Source organism: Bradysia coprophila, unplaced genomic scaffold, assembly GCF_014529535.1.
Source record: "Bradysia coprophila strain Holo2 unplaced genomic scaffold, BU_Bcop_v1 contig_350, whole genome shotgun sequence".
Lineage (NCBI taxonomy): Eukaryota > Metazoa > Arthropoda > Insecta > Diptera > Sciaridae > Bradysia > Bradysia coprophila.
This window is the reverse complement of record NW_023503608.1, coordinates 10,729,651-10,748,945: the sequence shown is the minus strand read 5'-3', so window position 1 is coordinate 10,748,945 and position 19,295 is coordinate 10,729,651. Positions and strand designations below refer to the sequence as shown.

Genomic DNA, 19,295 nt, shown 5'->3' with positions numbered 1-19,295 from the left:
GTTTTTACATTTTTCGTCGAACGTCTTGAATTTAAAATATGTTAACAGCAGAGTCTATTTTTCAGGAGCTAATTTCAATTAAATTTAAGAAGTCACTTCTTTGAAATTCTCTTAGATTCTTTCCAACCCCCGTTTTTAAAATCAAGTATAAAAATTTGTCACATTGTGTTTGTATTATGTATGAATGTTGAATAATTTGAATAGAATAGATGGTTTGTTCTCCGCAGTTGACGAATTTTGTATCCTTGGAAACATTACATACACCTAACAATGTTAAACTACTCTGGAAACTACATAGACAAATTCTGGTATCCGTTTTTTAATTTTCTATGTGTAACTCAAACAGAATGTCATCTTTGATGAGAAAACTTTTTATATTTTAGAGTGTATAGTGGCTTTGTATGGAAATAAACTAACAGAGAGACTGCATATTCAGTATTCTTCAATATAAACCAATTTTACGGATGGGAATACTTCTTTCAAAGAAACTAGAAGTTTTTTTGGTTTCACAGTGGTATCTTTCTGCTTCTAATTTAAAGAAACCTTTCAAAAACTGGAAAATGATATCGAAGCTAGAAACGGTAAAAGTCTCAATGAAAGTCTTGATGTCTTTACCTTCTGATTTACCAATAAACTACTGAAACCTCTGTATGAGTTATGCACATATATATTACACACTTGTCACGAAGAAGTCGAGGCTTGCCGAGACTGATAGTGACAAGTGTGTACTCTATTTTATCACATAAGCGAAAACGAGACAACATAGATCTGAAGTGTAATTTTTGAATTAAACTTCTAGTTAAATAATTTTGACATCCGAGCACCGCGCGTATGTGATAAATCTATTAACTTTACTAGTGAGGTAATGTGGCCATTCCCTCACTAGTGAAGACCCTTTCCCTCGCTCGTAAAGTAAAACGCCATACTTTACACGTGAAATAATTTTATATCTCGTAGCACGATGAGTAAAAGTACCTCGAGCACGAGTTGAAGCCCCCGGATACTTTTACTCATCTGGATACGAGATATCAAATTACTTCACTGGTATAGTAATGTACTATTACATGTGTGATAAAATAAATCTGACTAACCTCTCATAGGCTGCAAGCACATCACAGCCTTTTGAAGTAGTTGCAAAGCTTGTTGCAAAAACTATTTCCTTTTTACAAATTTTGCAACTTCTTGTTCAACTACTTCAGGTTGCTCATAGTCTTTTGAAGTAGTTGCAAAAGTTGTCGCAAGAAACATTTTCCTTTTACGAATTTTGCAACTTCTTTTGCAACTACTTCAGGCAGGTAGCACATCACCAAGCGTTTCGATGCTGTTACTTAATTTGATCTAACTATGTACATTTCTGTCAAATTGACAAAAACTTTTACTTCATTGGTGTTAACACTCATTTTGCTATGTAAGAACACATTATCCAATGCAACGAAATTTTGCATGGAAAATCACAGTTAGTAACTATGAATACAAATGAAGTTAATGTAGTTAATGTGTTGTTTATCCTAACTGGTGTTATATAAAGTTGTTGTAAAAAAAATGTATTCTGCTCTGGAGTCTACAACAAAGTAACTCTGTACAAAGGATACCGTAAAATATTTGCTTCCAATCTCAACGACCCAGTGTACTTATATTTTCAATATTGCCAGTTTGTCATGAAATTGTATTCAATTCTTTGAACACATGACATGGTTTCACTATTGACTCATACAGAATTTCATTGCAGATTCAACTATGGCAATAAACTACATATTAACATGAAGTATCGGTGTAATTATTTCAGTTTGTAAAGTTCACATCGTGTGACTAATAACGTTTTAATGAAAATAGTTTCTCGATTTTTCGAACTTTTAGCGTTGTATCCTAGTCCAATGAAAGGCTATCACCCATTATTACCTTACCCTTAATATCGATAGATGAGTTTATATAGACAGAAATATCTTTGAAATATTTGATTTGTATCCGAAAACAGCACAATTTAATTGCACAAAATCAAACTCATAGAAATTGACGATTTATCAACGCACTTCAAGCATGAATACTGATTATACTTTTTTACATTGCAACTTTAGCATCAAATATTTTCACGATTTTCAGGTTTTATTTTTATTCTTGCTAAATGCTTTACTTTAAGGTCAGATTAAGGTGTCGTGTGGAAACATTTGCGACAGTAGAGCGCCTTAACCTGGCCTTTAAAAAATGAAGTGTAAAAACAGCAATTGACACTTGATCCGATGTAGTTGTCTAAATTAATTACAGAAATTATATTTCATTGGTCGTACAAGGAATCCCGACAAGTATAGCTGAGAAAAATACAAGTCAATAAACTGAAGATAAAATTGTTTTAAAATTAATTATGGAAATGCAGTTCATAAACAACGGTATAAAGTTCCATAATCACGCGAAAAGATGGTATAAATGAGCTATACACGTGCAGCAAACTCTTTCGAAACTTGAGAGACAAAATTTTCAAATTTTGTTTTTTTATCGATTAGTTGCACAGATAGAAATGTGGACATGGATTTTAATCTTTATGGGATTAGCAGTACGCGACAGACTCTTTTTTGGAACTTAAATTTTATTTCCTTCGTGAATTACTTTCATTACCATTACTTCAACGCCAAATTATTAGGTCCTATGGTATGGGGATGCAATTTTGATAACTTTCGAGACCAAATGGAAAAAAATTCAGATTTTTTTTTATTTAGCTGACGAGACTTGAATCTGGTACTCAAGGCGACGATATTGCAATGCTACAATTCGTTCTTAATACCAGCACGATTTACGTTAAAAAGGAACTTGGTGTGGAATTCGACGAAAAGGTAAAGTTTAACCATCGCATTTCTAACGTGACCCGCAAGTGTTACCAGATGATTGGATTCATTTTCCGAACGACGAGAAGCTTCAGGAACCCGAAAAGTATAATTAAACTGTATGATACATATGTCCTTACTCGACTCGAATACTGCAGTTCTATTTGGAACCCTTAGTACACCAAATATATCGACCAACTTGAGAGAGTTCAATGAAAGTTTACAAGACTCTTATTTTATAGATTCACCTGGGCAAAAACCGATTACAAATCTAAGCTGAAATGTCTTATGATGCACTCACTTGAGACTCGACGCCTTCAACTGGATGAAATTTTACAATACAACCTTATCAGTGGAAGGCTTACGACGACACTCTCATCCGATATTATATTTCACCAACCAAACCGCTATACGAGGAATCCGCCGAAATTCTATCTGCCGACACCTACATCCAACTATGCAGAAAATGATCCACTACACCGAATCAAACGCCACCACAACACGATATTTTCATCACTTGACCTTACCAACCCGAGTCGATATGCTTTCAAACGTGCAGTGAAGTCGTTCTTGAATTTTGATTATTTTTTCTCTAATTTTTCTTGCTTGTGGGCACGTGGGCTGTAAGATGATCAAATAAATAGCTTATTTAGAATCGCTGGTACGAAGAAATTAATTCCTCGTGGAATTAAAATTAAGTTATGTAGAAATGCAGATTACAAAATGGCAAGTTCGGCACAACCTCACTATTTTTTGAATGCTCACTACTTTCAGAATTTCTCAGTGTTTTTATTTTGAAATCTATAGAATATATTTTCTGAATAAATGATGACACAACACAACCATCAAAACATAAAAAATGATGATTTGCGTAACAAGGACAGGAGCCTTCCAAATCAACAACTAAAACTAAACATAATATTGTTATAAATTATTTATGCATTCCAAGTGCGCATAGAGCTGAGTTTTTATTCTTAAAACTTTCTAAAGTCTGAATACGCTGCACACAGTGAAAAGAGTGCTTTGTCCATTCAATATTTAAAAATAGCTGTTTTCCTAATCTATTTTATTAATGTGGATAATTTAACTGATCAGTAAACTCAATTTTAATCCCTGAAGGAATTATATTTCTTCAATTCCTATCTGGAATTCAAAATATAATCCCTGAAGAATTACTATTTTGATGTAATCCTCTTAGTTCTAAAAATTTTAATCTCATTTTTCCTCTGTGTGTAAAGTTGTAGAAACGTTCTCAACGCTTTCACAAATGCTCTAGGAATTCCTAAGTATGTTAAATAGACTGTACGACATGTTTAAAATCTGAAAAATAAAACAATTACGTAAATTTTGTGAAAATTAAAATTTTCCCACCAACAGTAATTGAAACCAACCGATGTAAATGTTGCCAAGTCTAATGGGAAAACAATTACAAATCCAACCAACAATCTAACCGGTCGTTTCAGTATTTCCATTACAATCTTTATGTCTTTTCGAATTCCATGAGATTGATCGAACCATTTCGATTGAAATAAGAATGTTGATAATTTTTCGCTGTTCACTGTAATTTCGTTGCCGTAGTACAAGATGAAAAATATCTCGAAGAGAAGATAATTCATGGTAGCAAAATACAGCAGATATTCGAATGGTGTTTCAACATGAATCTATTTGTTTGTTTAAATATTCTTATTATACTATCTTTGAATTATATTTCTGTTGTTACGCACAAAAGCCAAGACAAAGGCCTCAGCACATAAAGAAATATTGCTGGTCACAATTTGATAAGTAAACAGACTATTGAAGCAATCGTAAAATTTTTGCAGGTTTCTGTAGAGCGAAATGGACATAAATGGTTTACAAAACTGATCTCTAAAAACCTTCACACACTTACGATTTGATGTCTAGGTGATACTTAATGCAACTTATGATATCCATTCTAGAAGAATGCTGTTTTACTTTAAGATTAGTTAAACGATATCCCAGGATCTCATATTTCAGCGAGATATTCAACATAATATACCAAACGAACAAACAACGTCCAATTGAAATGGCACAGAATGCCATGGTAGTGTTCGTAAATACATACATGATCCAAAAAGCAATCTCATTAGACTTCCAATCGATGTCTAACGGAACCCAAACTTTAATCAGCAAAACTTTTTCTTTGTTAAAAAGCGGTACAATCATCATCATCAGCACCGTTATGGTAAACATCGAATACATTTTGTATGCAAAGTCAACGAAACTGTTAACCTTTTGCAGAACTGCTTGGTACTGGTCCCTGTTATCCATACAGTAGGTTTTAACATCAGCAGCGATATCCGTATTAACAAGAAGCATTTTTATTACGCTTTTCTTACGGTAGAAAACAATCATTCGAAACATTATGCAAGTGACGGCAATTGTAAGTAAACCGGAAAACATAGTGTCCTCTAGAGTTTCAGTGAAAACTGCTTCAAGGACAGATGTTATTGAAAATAATAAAAAAAATATTGCGAATATTACAAAACAGTATATTTTGTAGGAAATGGTATATTTCGTCGACGGAAATAGACCAAATACGTAAAATGTTTTCTCGAACCCACCCAATAATCTGCTTACTTTCTCAAATACTTTGTCTTCCATTGTAACTACAGAACTGAACTGAACTGAAAGTCAACAAGAGACTAAACAGCAAGCATGACTTATTTATTGAAGAAACCCCAAATATTTCATTTTACAAGGCGTGATAAAATTAATTTTAAATTGGTCAGTAAAAGATTACATAATCACATTCATGCTATCGATTAAATAATCAGTCCAAAACAATCAAATTTAACCGAACTTTAGTTTTTAAGGTTATTTGTCTGCCGAGTCGAACGGTTAGCATTTATTGTAACTGTCGGTGAAAATAAATATTTTCTTCGTATAAGTGTTATTTGCAGGCGCCTGAAATAGTTTCTTTATAATATTTTGGAGAGAGAAGCACAACTCTCTTCCGTGCATTTTGTAGCAGGATGCATCACTCTTCCTTATTTTGTGGAAGGAACCTTCACCCTATTTTGATACATTTTGTAAATCAGAAAAAAATCAGACGCCTGAAAATAGTCTCTTTATAATATTTTGACTATTTGCAGGCCCCTGCAAATAGCGTCTACAATATTTAATAGCCTGATCACCCGGCCTTGACCATACAACTGTTCTCAGCCACTGTAACACATATGTGTTAGTAACCTAGTCACGCTAGTTACTTCGTTATTAATGCTGAACTGTACATTATTATCTTATTAACGAAACATTTTGGGTGGGTCAAGTCCTTTGGATCACAATTTTTCCAATATATTTTTAATAATTTTAAGAGGAATCTTCACTTGGTAAATTTGTAGCCTACATTTGGACACAAAAATGTTAGATTTTTGACGATAATTTGCACTCGCATCCTTTTTGGAAAATGTAAAAACATTTGGTGCGTTTGTATACAAAATAGAAGTTTGTGATCATGTGACCTAGTTGGAGAATGTAGGCTACAAATTTGCCAAGTGGATATTCCTCCTAATACTTGACATTATTAACCAGATACTAATCAGAGTGAGAAACCTCTCGTTTTAATAATTATAATCTTAATTTCAATCAAATGTTCTTACTATTTAAATTGTAATATTTCTGAAACAAAAAACACTCAAATCTAGAACTAGTTTGCTCTGGCCGCAAATTTTGCACTCGTGCCTATTGTTCTGTTTGCATGCATTTTTAATACTTTCTCTCAAATGTTTGATATTGATAATTATGATAGTCAACTACGAATATAAAACATTCTGGTGTGAAACAATGGATGACTCTTTCACTTTAGTACAAAAAAAATGCCTTTACTCTTTGTGTTCCACAATCATCCATCTTTAATCGATATCCCTCACTTGTGAATAAAATATCGAAACTCATGAATTACGCCTCTCACCACTAACTTCGTACTCTACTCGTATAAAATCACATTTTTAAAGAAGACCTATCCAAATTAGTTTGAACTAAATCAAGTTTGTAAGTTATTTTACCTCCTATGTGCTGCGAAAATTCATTTTCCTACCTAGGACCCGAAAAAGGCGCCTTCCTCACACTTTTTCTCCGTCCAATATGAAAATTACTATTCGTACCACGGACTAAAAGTCTTTTTTAGCGAATTCGATTCCAGACCTCGCCTTCGGCTCTGTCTGGAAACTTCTCACACGCTAAAAAAGACTTTTAGTCCTAGGTACGAAATGTACTATTTTCGCAGGGGGCCGGCAAAAGAAAAATTCTCTTTCGCCGCACTTAACATGTAAAATAACTTACATAATTGTGCGGAAAATCGTTGTTTTGACTCGTGTGGTTGTAAACTTCGCCTTCCGCGATTTTCCGCACAAGTAGGTAATCTACTATTGTCATCAACGAATATTTGGTACGCACATTTAAAGTTTTTCATAACAAATAGGACATCCATTTCCTGTTGTAAGACCCTGACTTTCAAGCGAATAATAAATATTTAGTGATAGAACTAATATTTTTGGGAATCACGTTAGATAGGTGGTAAAAAATAAGACCTTCTAAACGGTACCTCACCTCGAAATAACTGAAAAGAAAAATTTACTGATAGAAAGATCACAAAATATTTTTTCGAAATGATCGAAACTTCGTATTCACCTGCTTTCAATCACAATGACTAACTTGAACCGAAATCTGAACCATTTTTACATAATTCCTCTATTATCTGCACTTTTGAGTCAGAGGTACGGTATAAGAACAGAGAATAATTTTGGATCCTTAAAATAGCTGTTTGGTTTCTTCCCTTCCGGTCGGGCTTGTCAAAATAAAAATTTGGAACCAAGGCCGTAACGATCTTACGATTACTGGTTAAAAATGTAAACATTTTTCATACAACACAGCAAGTATATTTCATTGCCCTGATACCCAATTGCTAATTACATCGATTCACAACGCCTCAACCTTTGTTATCAACCCAGAACCCGCTATCACAAACGTACGCTTTTTAAAAGCGTTATTCGCAAATTTCAAAGAAAAAAAGAGTTCAGTTTCATTTCTTCCATTACTAATATTAACGACCTAATTTTTGCACTCATAATTTAATCCGACATAAAGGGTGATAGATGTTTCTCAACAAAGATTACATTCGTCCTTTTCCCTAAAAGAAAGTAATAAATTATTAATCCCAATTGTTGCGTATGCTTGCCGTATTTTCAGACCCGCACAACAAGAAAGTAATTTTTCGGCAATATAGATACGTTTGTTCTTTCAATTAAACGGAATGCAAAACATTTCTGCTTCCGAATTTCGCATACACAAAAATGAAATGAGTGCAAATATAATAAATCAAACAAAAAAAAATAGTTACACAAGCTACACAGTGTATTTGCTACATTGATATACTAAACATGTTATAAGAGCGCATAGATGACCTGCACGTACAAAAACGTAGTATAAACATTGGCTATCGAGTGTTTACTATAGTTATACGTCGTGTGTTTGCGGATCAGCTGATTAACGTTCGAGCCAAAGACTGCACATATTTGTAATTGTTTAGCTGTACAACCAGAATTGCTTGCTGCTCAAATTTCGTTTTGTTTTACAGATTCATAAAGCCTACCAATTTTCCGAAACATTTTTGTGTTTCATAAGAAGAATGCTTTTGCCCATTATTTACGGAAAGTATTTCGATCTTTGAAATAAATGTTGAATAAAAGGCTGTGTGGCACACAGTGTGTGCCTGCATGACCACAGATGGTCAAATTCCTTCGACGATTATTTTTTTGCCGAATGTAAGATGTAAGGCTAGTTATCCATTTAATTGTTGCCAGCTGTGAAAATAAAACCATTTCCAACGAGCGAGTAACTAACATTTATGTGCTCCATTTCAATCGATTACCGCAGTTGTCACATAGACAACTAACTGTAAGCAAGTAAAAACATATTTGATGTTCTGTGATTCGAGTGAAACGGTGCTCTTATACTCTAGTAAACTTTTACCTCTCAACTCGAACAACACTTTTCACCTTAAAATGACATCAAGCTTCACAAACACGTTCACCATGTAGAAGTTATGTAGCACATAAAACAACGTTGAAAGTTATGGAAACAATTACGGCGAAAAGCAACAGAATGTGGAAAATGTGAAAAATCAAACAAAAATGTTTGATAAAATCACAGAGGCGTGTGTACACAGTACTTATACAAATGGTAAATATAAAATGTTCCAATCATATGCATTTTGATACATTGGATATATTTTTTTCTGAATTCGTTTGGGATGAAACCAATTTGATTTCTGAAGTGTGTACAGGTGAGGTATGCTATTATTGAAGTGGCAAATTATGGTATACAAATAGAAATTTCAAACCATGTCAGAAACATGATTTTATCGATTTTAGAACCGCTGCCAACTGCCGCAAAGGTGATATAATGAGATGTTCTGTTGAGTTTTAATTAGATTGTTTCGTTAAAATGTGTTTTGCCATTGAAGGTACTACTTTCCTCCTTCCTCCCACATTTTTATTTGAACGTAGCGCCAATATGTTGAGTAATATGATGTTACATATTTTGCGTTTAAGCATTGTTAAGGGTGAGAGATTTGCGATGCGAGCCAAAAGTGCTTTCGATGCTGTTTAACACTGTGGTTTCACAAACACATTTTGTTTAAATGTAAAAATTATACGTAAAGCGAAGCACTTGTTACGGTACGCAAGTCTACTGCGAATGCGAGTCACGTACCTACTGGTATTTTTCGACATTGCCAAACTGGTGCCGCTGTTAAACCTACGAACCCACAGAACTTGACTATTCTGTTTTAGGACATGAACAAGGGGCCAAAGATTGTCCGCATTAAAGATGACACTGTAGAAGTGACTTTTCGTTTCTTTTGCATATAAATTATTTGCTAGCCAAATAATAAATTTTGAAAAAAAAAGAAAATTTTACAATGCCACTTGAAAATGCCTGCAAATTATTTAGATACTTGTGATAACCAAGATTATCTTTTTGTCCTAAAACAATAAAAAAATGTTAAAACTTGGATGGTGAGAAGATTGAACACAACAATCAAGAGGAAGTCAGTTGTTCGAACCTACTAATACAACGAAGCTATAATTTTAATGAACACTAGTGTAATGACTTTACAAATGCTTACTAAGTAGATTCCAAACTTTGTCTTTTTCGTAGCAGTCTATTTAGCTATTAACGCCAGTTACAGCTTATTAAACAGTGTCCTATTCACTTCATCATTCGCTTATTTTTACGAACGTAATTCTTTGAAATAAAGCTTGGTCAATAAAATTAAAGTGCATCTTTAGTTAAACAGCAAGTTAAACAACATAAATATAATAATGTTGATGGTGTCATTCACACAATTCAAAAACGTATTCCACTTAGTTCTTATACATACATATACACTATACAAATTGTATAGTATACGAAACTTTAAAGTTATCGTCATAAACTTTTGTGAAATAAAGCTCACGTATATTATATTCGCAATACAACAACCACATTATTTTTATAAAACAAAGATTTATCGTGATTGAAAAAGTAAATATTGAATCCATTTCACTATTTTGAACACAGAAATTGTTCCCCAAAAAGTTTCATTCTATCAAAAGAACGTTGTAGTTAAGTGAAATGTAACATTTTGTGCAATGAATGTTGAGTGGTGTATACTTTGGATAAAGTTTTCTATTTGTCATTGTGCAAGTCGTCATCCAAGTGAACGAACGTGATTATGGCTCTTTGTATACATCATTTTTGTTTAGTACGAGTTATATATAAATGAAATGTTTTGTACGTACAAACTGTCACAGATCACCGACACCTGCATTTGCAACTGTATGAACGGAAGGAACGTTGTTTAAATGCAGTACAATAGTTCTGAAAGAAATGTCATGACTAAATTGTCAATTTGTTTTTGTAAATTTAATATAGAAACAAGCGTTCACTTACTTGGTGAAATATATGTTCTTGGAATGGGAAAAGCTTTCATGTTGCTCAAATGAAAACGAAGTCGTTCGAGAAGTGCATTTTAATTTGCAGTAGAATTGTATTTGAAAATATAGTCCCAGGTCTCTGGTAACGAGATCATTGACTTTCTAGACACCTCATACACTTTTCTTGAATGCAATTGACTGTCTAAATGGATTTGTATGATGTAGTATTGATGTATTTAGATTACTTTTATCGAGGGGTAAGCGACTCTAAAACGGATATGACGCAATAGTTTGATTTTATATAGTGATGAGGACATGATTTTTTGAAGACTGAAACCCCTCGCTTTTTATTTTCTTAAAAATTACTTTTATTGAAAATGAAAATTTTTAATTTGTAAAATAAATTAATTTTTGATAGTTTTTTCCACATCCCAGAAGGTATAGAAAACGTTGGTAAATACATTTTTCGGGTATATTGAACTTCAAGATGAGAATCTACCATCATTAGCGAGATCATTAGATGATAAGTTCCTTAACGACTTCTTATCGGAAACAGGGAAATTTTCCTGATAAAAGTAGTAAGGTCAGGGAGAGTAGGGAACAAAGGATCTTTGATCTGGGTTCCTGCTTCTCAATTGAAGAAGTCTTCGAGAAACTAATATATCTGAAGATAGACTTACGTAATTATTTACATACAGCCAAAGCTAGTAGTATTTGTTTTTATAGTCCATGTGTTCTTGAATGCTGAAAAATTCTATTTTCCACCCTGAAACAAGCGATTAGATGGAATTTGTTTAATAATTTAAAAAAAACGACAAGGTGAAACCAACATAGTAGGGATATTGAGATTTTCACTTATAATTATTATAAGTTGAGGTAAAACTTGTGATTTATTTGTTAAGTCGCCGTACATTTTGTATGGAGAATCTACTTAAATTCCAGGTTTTACGTAAACTTATAAATATAAGTGAAAGACGCAATTTCCCGAATATCAACACATTCTGCTTTCAATTTCAACTTCGTATAAAAATGTATCGTTTTTATATACACAAAGATACTGCGCGTGCAACGAATTGATTTCATATTTAAAATTTTTGTAATCTATGTTTTATTGTATGAATTCGAATTGATAAAATAATACTGTTCATGTTTGATCTGATAGAAATCATTTTATTTAAGCAACCTTGTTACAAAATATTGTTTTAACATTAAAAAAACGGTAGCACTTTTGATTTGATAACATCATCCACTCAAGTAAACGACCTTTTAATTGAGAAAAAAATGATTTAGGGTTTTATTAAATCAGTTTGTTCTATATACATTTGTAGATAATGAATTTCATTCAAATTTTTCGACGGTGGTAATGTTCCTAAAATAGAGGCTACATTACCGCGTTGTATCCCCAACTTATTCTTTGAATGAAATAGCTTGTCGCTCGCTTTTCGTGTGTTTTTTTTTTCAGATATCTTAGACCCAATTTTCTTAAACAAGTCCAAAGCCAATTTGCCAAACACACCAGATGTCTCCGTTGCCACTGGAACAAATACAAATTAGTCTCTTAAGTTCGCATAGTGATCGAATTTCCGAGCTTCTGCTTGTTTAGCTGCCCAACCCAATTGACGTGCCGTTTTGTTAACGTATGACAGTGCGAAAGTGTCTGCACAAGTAAAATCCCATAAAAGGGATTTACCTCTTGCCCATGGAACGAGGCTTATTCCATCCGGTTTCTTACCATCCGGCCTGGAACAACCGGGAGGGGTTCCACACACACACTTATGAGGCTGGACAATCGCGGCACCAAGCCGTAGGCTAACAGATATTCGATACTCATCATCGCTTAAATGTGTCCCCAGAGGAGGTGATGGTAGAGCGTGCAACCATGCTCCAGATTCTTGCGAAGAATTTGCCAGAAATCGTGCTTTGTACGTTTTTGTTCAGTGAGTTGTTAATCCAAGTAAGTTTTTGATCGATTTCATACGATTCCCATACACTTTGATAAATACGCAGTGACTCCTCTGGCAATTCACCAAATTCTCTGTACCATCGTTCCTCTGAATCCACCTTAGTCGAAGCGTTGAACAATGATGACAAAAAACATGGAAGAGCAATATCGGATGGGTAAGGATGACTCAATCCAAACTTGTTCGGTGAGGTTGATGTTGAAAAAAACAATTTACTTACTCGCAATAACACAATGGTTGTCAAAATTTTCAAAGCAATATATCGACGATAGTTCATTCCGAAAGGGCCTACTGATGTGGATGAAATTTAATTTCATCTATTTGTAAAGTGAATATTCATTCAGTTTAGGAATACATGAAGAAAATTGATGTTAAACAGTCGTTTTGGTGTTTTCAACGACCGAGTAGTACACGTTAAAGCAGAATACAGCATAGACCATGTAAATGGCCGAAATTCATTAGCGCAATTACAGGCCCGCAAACTTTTGCGCTTAATGTAATCGGCCATTTACATGGTCTATGATGTAATCTACTAATTCCCATCATATAAAAGTGCGTGGTGTGTAATAGATGACTAGGCGTTTTAAAATATTAATTTCAGACTGTGAACACTTGAAATAAAATAAAATAATTGTTTTATAAAAATAACTAAACAAGAAGGACCAAATTTCCGCCCTCAGAGCACTTGTAAAAATTATGCGTTGTTATTGTGGAGACTCTTTTCCTTATAAATGTCTAACTTCACGATATAAACATTTCAATTGTCTTAACACTACAACGATAACCATTTCTGTATGTTGTGGGTGGCTCAACGGATACAGACAGATCAATTATTTTCCTTCTACAATAATGTTACATGGTACCCCTAGTTATGCAAAGTCTATTTTTATGAAATAATTTTGTTTATATTTCTTATTTTATCCAGTGGAATATGAGAAAATGTAAATCAATAAAACGTGACTATCAGAACGTTAAAGAAACAAATTGTAAATTTGCTTTGAATCTGTTCAAACAAGTTGATGTAACAAATTGTACGAAATAATTGTCACAAATTGGATCAAACACCAATTGCAGAAAGTAAAAAAACGACGACATTTTCAATTAAATTCTTTGGTTTCGCTTTGCATAAAATAGAAAATGGATGAAAATAATAGCAGAGAGAACACAACAGGAATGTTTATAAATATTATTTTCTTGAGTGACAATTCTCATTCCAATATTTCCAGAGCTTGTTGTAGACCCAATCATAACATAAAAAATATACTCAACTCTAGACTCTGTACCTTCTTTTTTACATTTTCAGTCAATGCTGCAAATTGAAAGAAGAATATAACAAAACCCAAAATTCAGACATATAAAAAAAACATTGTACATGAAGCAAAATGCCATGCCATATGCATTATAAATTGTGCGTAAGCAAAATCAACTTCTATTTTCTCAGCCGCAACAAACTAACACAGATGAAAGACGAAAAAAGGAAAGGTTGTGACTCTGACATGGGTATATTAAGCTTTCTATGCTTTTTCGTTTTCTTTTTGGTAGAAGATTTATGGTTACTATTTTGGTTAACTAAAATCGTTTCGATGGGTCGGACCAGTCATTTATTTGTAGCATTACATGTATTTGTTCGTTTAAAGTTTTATGTGCACATTGAATTTTTTAACATGTGGATATTTCTGCATTTTAGCTAAATTGTTTAGAATCTTTTAGTATAATCCGCATAGTGCATTTTCTAATAAGATTTTACGAGTTATTTTTCTGTCTGGATATTAAAACCATAAACCAATCTAAAAAGTAAAACAAGAGGAAATTTGGTTTGATATTTTGAGATAGACCTCAACTGATTCAAGCTAAGAACTTTAATTTATAATTCTCCTGTATGAGTCGTATTATTTGCATACGCCCTCGAGCGACATAATATAATTTTGAATTTGTTTTGCATAGCAGTGGCATGATTAAGCTTCGTGGGCATCAAAAAACTTTTATGAAAGGTGTACACGGGATGAATAACTTTTATTAAATTTTCATAGGAACTAAAAGAGAAATTTGAAAACATTTCTTGTTCAGAAAAATAATCAAACATTTAAGATAAATACGTTAAATGTGGGTGGACTAATACTCATCCTTGTTTGTTTCTATTTTCCCAGTAAAACACTTATATATAAGGTTGATGAAATTTTCGGATCCGATTGGAAGGCAGGGTCAACAGTAATACAAGAATTAACTTTCATCGTTTATCTCGCTGAAATGTGAAGTATTGTACTCAGAAACGGGAGCCAACGATACCTGTACATGCAATTTCATAACTAAAATAAAGCTTAAAATGATCGAAAGTCGGATTATGTAGTACATTTGAGGAGAGGCTACATGTGGTTTCAAAATTTCGGTGTTTTGAGAACCACTCTTTGCCTGCAAGTTCGTACTTTAAGCTAGTGCATTCATGTTTAACTCATTCCGTTTTAAGTTTCAAATTTTAATTTCAGGAGGGCGCCCTGCCGTTTTTTGATCCTTTATAAGTTTTTTGGTAGGTTGATTGATAATATAGGTTAAACCAAATTCTTAATTTTCTTTTTACTTGGAGTAAATGATGGAAATGGTACTTCTTGTGCGTTTACCGACCTCGGCTATGCTTCGATCGGTGAATTTCTCACAAGAAATACCATTTCAATCATATGCCCCACTGGTAAGTAATGTACTACTGATAGTATTAATTTACTTGTACATCAAAGCTTTCGAAAGTTTGATATTATTTTCAATCTAAATAGTTACATACCGGACAAAGTTTATATGGAAACAATGTATTTTATACTCGCCAAACTATGAAAACACTGAATATCACGCGTCAAAAGTTATCGGAAACCACACTTTTTTAGTTCTCTCTCAGCAGACCTTGCAAACAGGTCTAGGGATGCACGCGATGTTTTCCTTAATGGTGGAGTTTGTTTATGTTATTCGTCAAAGAGAGAAATTGGATACGAAGGCGGAGCTTACTCTCCGTACAACGAGTGGATTTCGACTTCGTCTCGACGAAACATACATACTTATGCAAAAATTATTCTCTCGGTATGCGAATTCACACGCATATTGAGGGATTCTTTTGAAAAACAGCCTTCCGACATCAGACACATTTTCTAGTGGAATTTTTTATATGTGCCTAGAAAGGACTTCAACCCTAGAAGCCAAAACCAATTTCAAAAAAATTCTTCGAAGCTTGTGTGGCTAGGTAGAGGTCATTAAAAACCGAAAATTAGCACTTTTCTTATAAAAATTTCTCCAGTTACACGAGCCGTACAGGGTCCTGTGGGGTGTCATTAGAAAGGTAATCACATTGAGCCGGCTAGGGACTTATTATTTTTAGAACTCATCCACACTGAAATATGTGCAGTTGAAGTTTTCAACCGAAGACTTCCACTGTTCTTACTGAAATTTCTCGAGGTACACAAAACGTACATGGTCGTGTGGGGTATCATTTGAAAGGTAATTTTATGTGCTTTCAGACATGAGTCGGTTATCCGAAAAACCGAAAATTTCGGATCGGTTTTGACCGAACCGAATATTTCGGTTCGGTTATGACCGATCCGAAATTTTCGTTTCGTTTTTGACTAAAAGTTTTGAATAAAGTTTAACTCGTCGAAATTAGTTAGTTTCGTCATGAACTAACCGAATTTAAGATAATTACGTCATTCAATGGGTGGGTGTGCTCTACAAAAAAACTCAGATGTAATTGAGTCAATCTTTATTTCAATACCAACTCTATGCAATGACTCAATTAACTTATTTTCGGTTAGTTTATGACGAAATTAAATGATATCGACGAGTTAAGCTTTATTTTAACTTGTTTAGTGTCAAAATCAAAGTTTTCGGTTCGGTAAAAACCGAACCGAAATAGTCGGTTCGGTCAAAACCGATCCGAAATTTTCGGTTTTTCGGATAACCGACTCATGCTTTTGGGCTAAATAGGGTCTTATGTGGTTGGGATGTATATGCGATGAAACAGAAGTTGAAATATTTAAGTGCCCATATTTCATTGCATCCCAACCACATAAGACTATATTTGGCCCAAAATTACATAAAATTACCTTTCAAATGATACCCCACACGACCATGTACGTTTTGTGTACCTCGAGGAATTTGAGTAAGAACACTGTAAGTCTTCGGTTGAAAACTTCAACTGCACATATTGGAAACACATTTGTCGCATGACATATTTAATATGAATGTTTTACTAGAAACGGCATCACATTAAATCCAATTTGACGATACAAATAAATTCGCAAAGTTTTCGCATTTATAAACTTTTAGTTAACACTAACATGTCCCCCTACTCAATATTTGCTTGAAAGAATCGTGATTACAGCTAGGATTTTCAAAAACCTTAACTAATCTACCGTTTGTTGTTACACTTCCAAGCGAACGCCCAAGTAAATCAATAAAAAAAAACTAAATGTAAACTGAATTTAAAAATGTATAACAACAATATGGACCTACTCGAATTTATTTACAGCAAAGATTAATCTTGTCACAAAATGGTTGTGCTCAATCTTTGTGTTTTGTTCAAAAGAAATTTATAAAAGGAAAATGAAATTTTTCATGCGAAATGTATCTGATTCAAGGGATTAGACAACAGAGAAATGTAAACACAATTTTTTGTTTGTGAAGAAGATATGTGCCACAAATAAGAAAAAATCTTAACACGAAGAGACATAAATAAAATATGAAGCAATAATCAGATGGAAAATAACGTTTCCAGGATATCCATCCATAAAAGAGAAAGACGAAAAAAGGAGGTATGCGAACTGTAGTCGTTTCATTGCGTTTCATTTTAACGGAAAAATATTAAATGAACGCAATTTATTAATAGTACGTTACTTAACAATGGGGCAAATAATGGAAATGGTACTTGTGCGAAATTAATTGAGGCGCAGCCGATGTCGGTAAACACACAAGTACCATTTCCATCATTTACCCCATTGCCAAGTAAGGTATTTTATACAAAAACTTGAGGTAAAGTTTTGGATCCGTGCAGTAAAGTTAACTTTACCTCGCGTTTTTGAATAAATTAATGCATTCATAATGTTAACGATTCATAACAGATGAAAATATCACTATATCATTATCGAGTCTATTACTTCTTTTGATCTAAAAGTAATTTCAACAGATTGATAGAAAATCTTTTACTTCATTCGCTTTATCGCTCATTTTACTACATATGAACACATCATCAATAGCTCGTCGTGCTTTTTGTAATCGTTGTCAATAACAGATGTAATGTAACCCCTTATTATGGGCTATGGGTTATGGGCTTATGGTTTATTAGGAATGTCTCTGCGACCAAAATCATCGCAAAATCTCGATCAAAATCGATATCGAAGTTGTGATTATGGTCACAGTAGATACAACTCGCCATATAGAAAGATGTTTTATAGTGACATCAGCGACAGCTTTCCACCTTTCGAGTGTATCTCTATGGAGAATTCATGCATAATGCGCTCGTCATTTTCGATGATTTTTCCTACATTATGTAACATAATGTACATCATCAGAACATTATTTTCAGCGTCGATGATTAATTAAGGCTTTTGTTTGAATATTATTTTTGAATGGGGAAAAATTATATCGATTTCGTGTTTTCAGGGCATATGTATTGATAGATGAATGATGACAGGGAGCTTATTTCGCTTTTCTAAAATTATTATAGAACAACAAAATTATAACGAACTTATTTCTAATTCACAGTTTGGTACCTACAATTTAGTGGTTTTTCAATTAAAATTTCTAGACAATGTCTAGTGGATTGTCCTGTCATATTCTGCTTTTCGATAAAAAACGAGCCGTCATCACAGTCGGAGCGTTTGCTGCGACTGAGCCCCGTACAAACCTGTACATCCATTGCGCACGTGACCCTAGTTCGTCCGTCGCCCTACTCTTACCGTAAGCCTAATGCGGCCGTAAACGTCGGTAAAGTTAAATAATTATAGGGACTATATAGAAAGCCAACATTCGTACATCATTACAATAATTTAAAATAATTTTATCTTGAGCAAAGCACCAAGCAGGGTAATAGAAAAAAATAAAGTAGGTAATTTTGGCAGTGTCAAATGTCATTTTTATTTTATAAGATTTTTACACTCTTAAAAATGCGGTAAGAGCCAAGATATATTCGAAAAATAGGCACGAACATTCTTTCAATGAAAATATGATCACTGAAATGTACATTATTTTAACAAATAATCTAACATCACGTTAGCAGTCTGCATACAAATAACTAAATTACGTAACTGAATGTAAATTCTTTAATAAAAGTTAAATGAAAACCCTTCGCAGTAACCACTTTTTCGTTTTCAAATTTGCCTACAATGCGGCATCTCACGGCGACTCCTGTCTAATATAATGTAAATGGCAACTCGTACTAAAAACTACTCTATTTGATACCAAAAAATCTCTATTACCCTGCTAGGTGCTTTGTCTTGAGTTATTGTCGAAAACCTGGTTTCGGTACCCTCTGACATGTCACAGAAAATAAATTTATTTTCGAAAAAGTGAAAGATACGTGTTCGCTTGAATTGAAAGATGAATCCAAC

At 33.6% G+C, this 19,295-nt stretch overlaps 1 protein-coding gene and 1 long non-coding RNA gene across 2 annotated transcripts; one reads left to right on the top strand and one right to left on the bottom strand.

Annotated features, from left to right (window-relative positions):
• Positions 1–4,088: 4,088 nt before the first annotated feature.
• LOC119081129 (putative odorant receptor 71a) lies at positions 4,089–5,404 on the bottom strand. The gene is made up of 4 exons (XM_037189873.1): positions 4,705–5,404; positions 4,541–4,640; positions 4,208–4,477; positions 4,089–4,136 (listed from the first exon to the last, which is right to left on the bottom strand). Exons 1-4 carry the CDS (start codon positions 5,235–5,237, stop codon positions 4,089–4,091), a joined length of 951 nt encoding a protein of 316 aa, XP_037045768.1. The 5' UTR covers positions 5,238–5,404.
• A 5,958-nt stretch (positions 5,405–11,362) lies between these two features.
• On the top strand, positions 11,363–19,041 carry LOC119080956. The gene is made up of 3 exons (XR_005088405.1): positions 11,363–11,373; positions 18,558–18,564; positions 18,756–19,041. It is a non-coding gene; the product is annotated as an uncharacterized LOC119080956 (long non-coding RNA).
• Positions 19,042–19,295: the final 254 nt, after the last annotated feature.

Excerpts from the sequence above, each read along its gene's own strand:
- LOC119081129 (XM_037189873.1), bottom strand. The coding sequence starts at position 5,237 with ATGTTTTCCGGTTTACTTACAATTGCCGTCACTTGCATAATGTTTCGA. Across the intron at positions 4,641-4,704 it reads TATCACCTAGACATCAAATC|AAACCTGCAAAAATTTTACG; the intron begins GTAAGTGTGTGA and ends TTCGCTCTACAG. Across the intron at positions 4,137-4,207 it reads ACTTGGCAACATTTACATCG|ATTTTAAACATGTCGTACAG; the intron begins GTTGGTTTCAAT and ends TTTATTTTTCAG.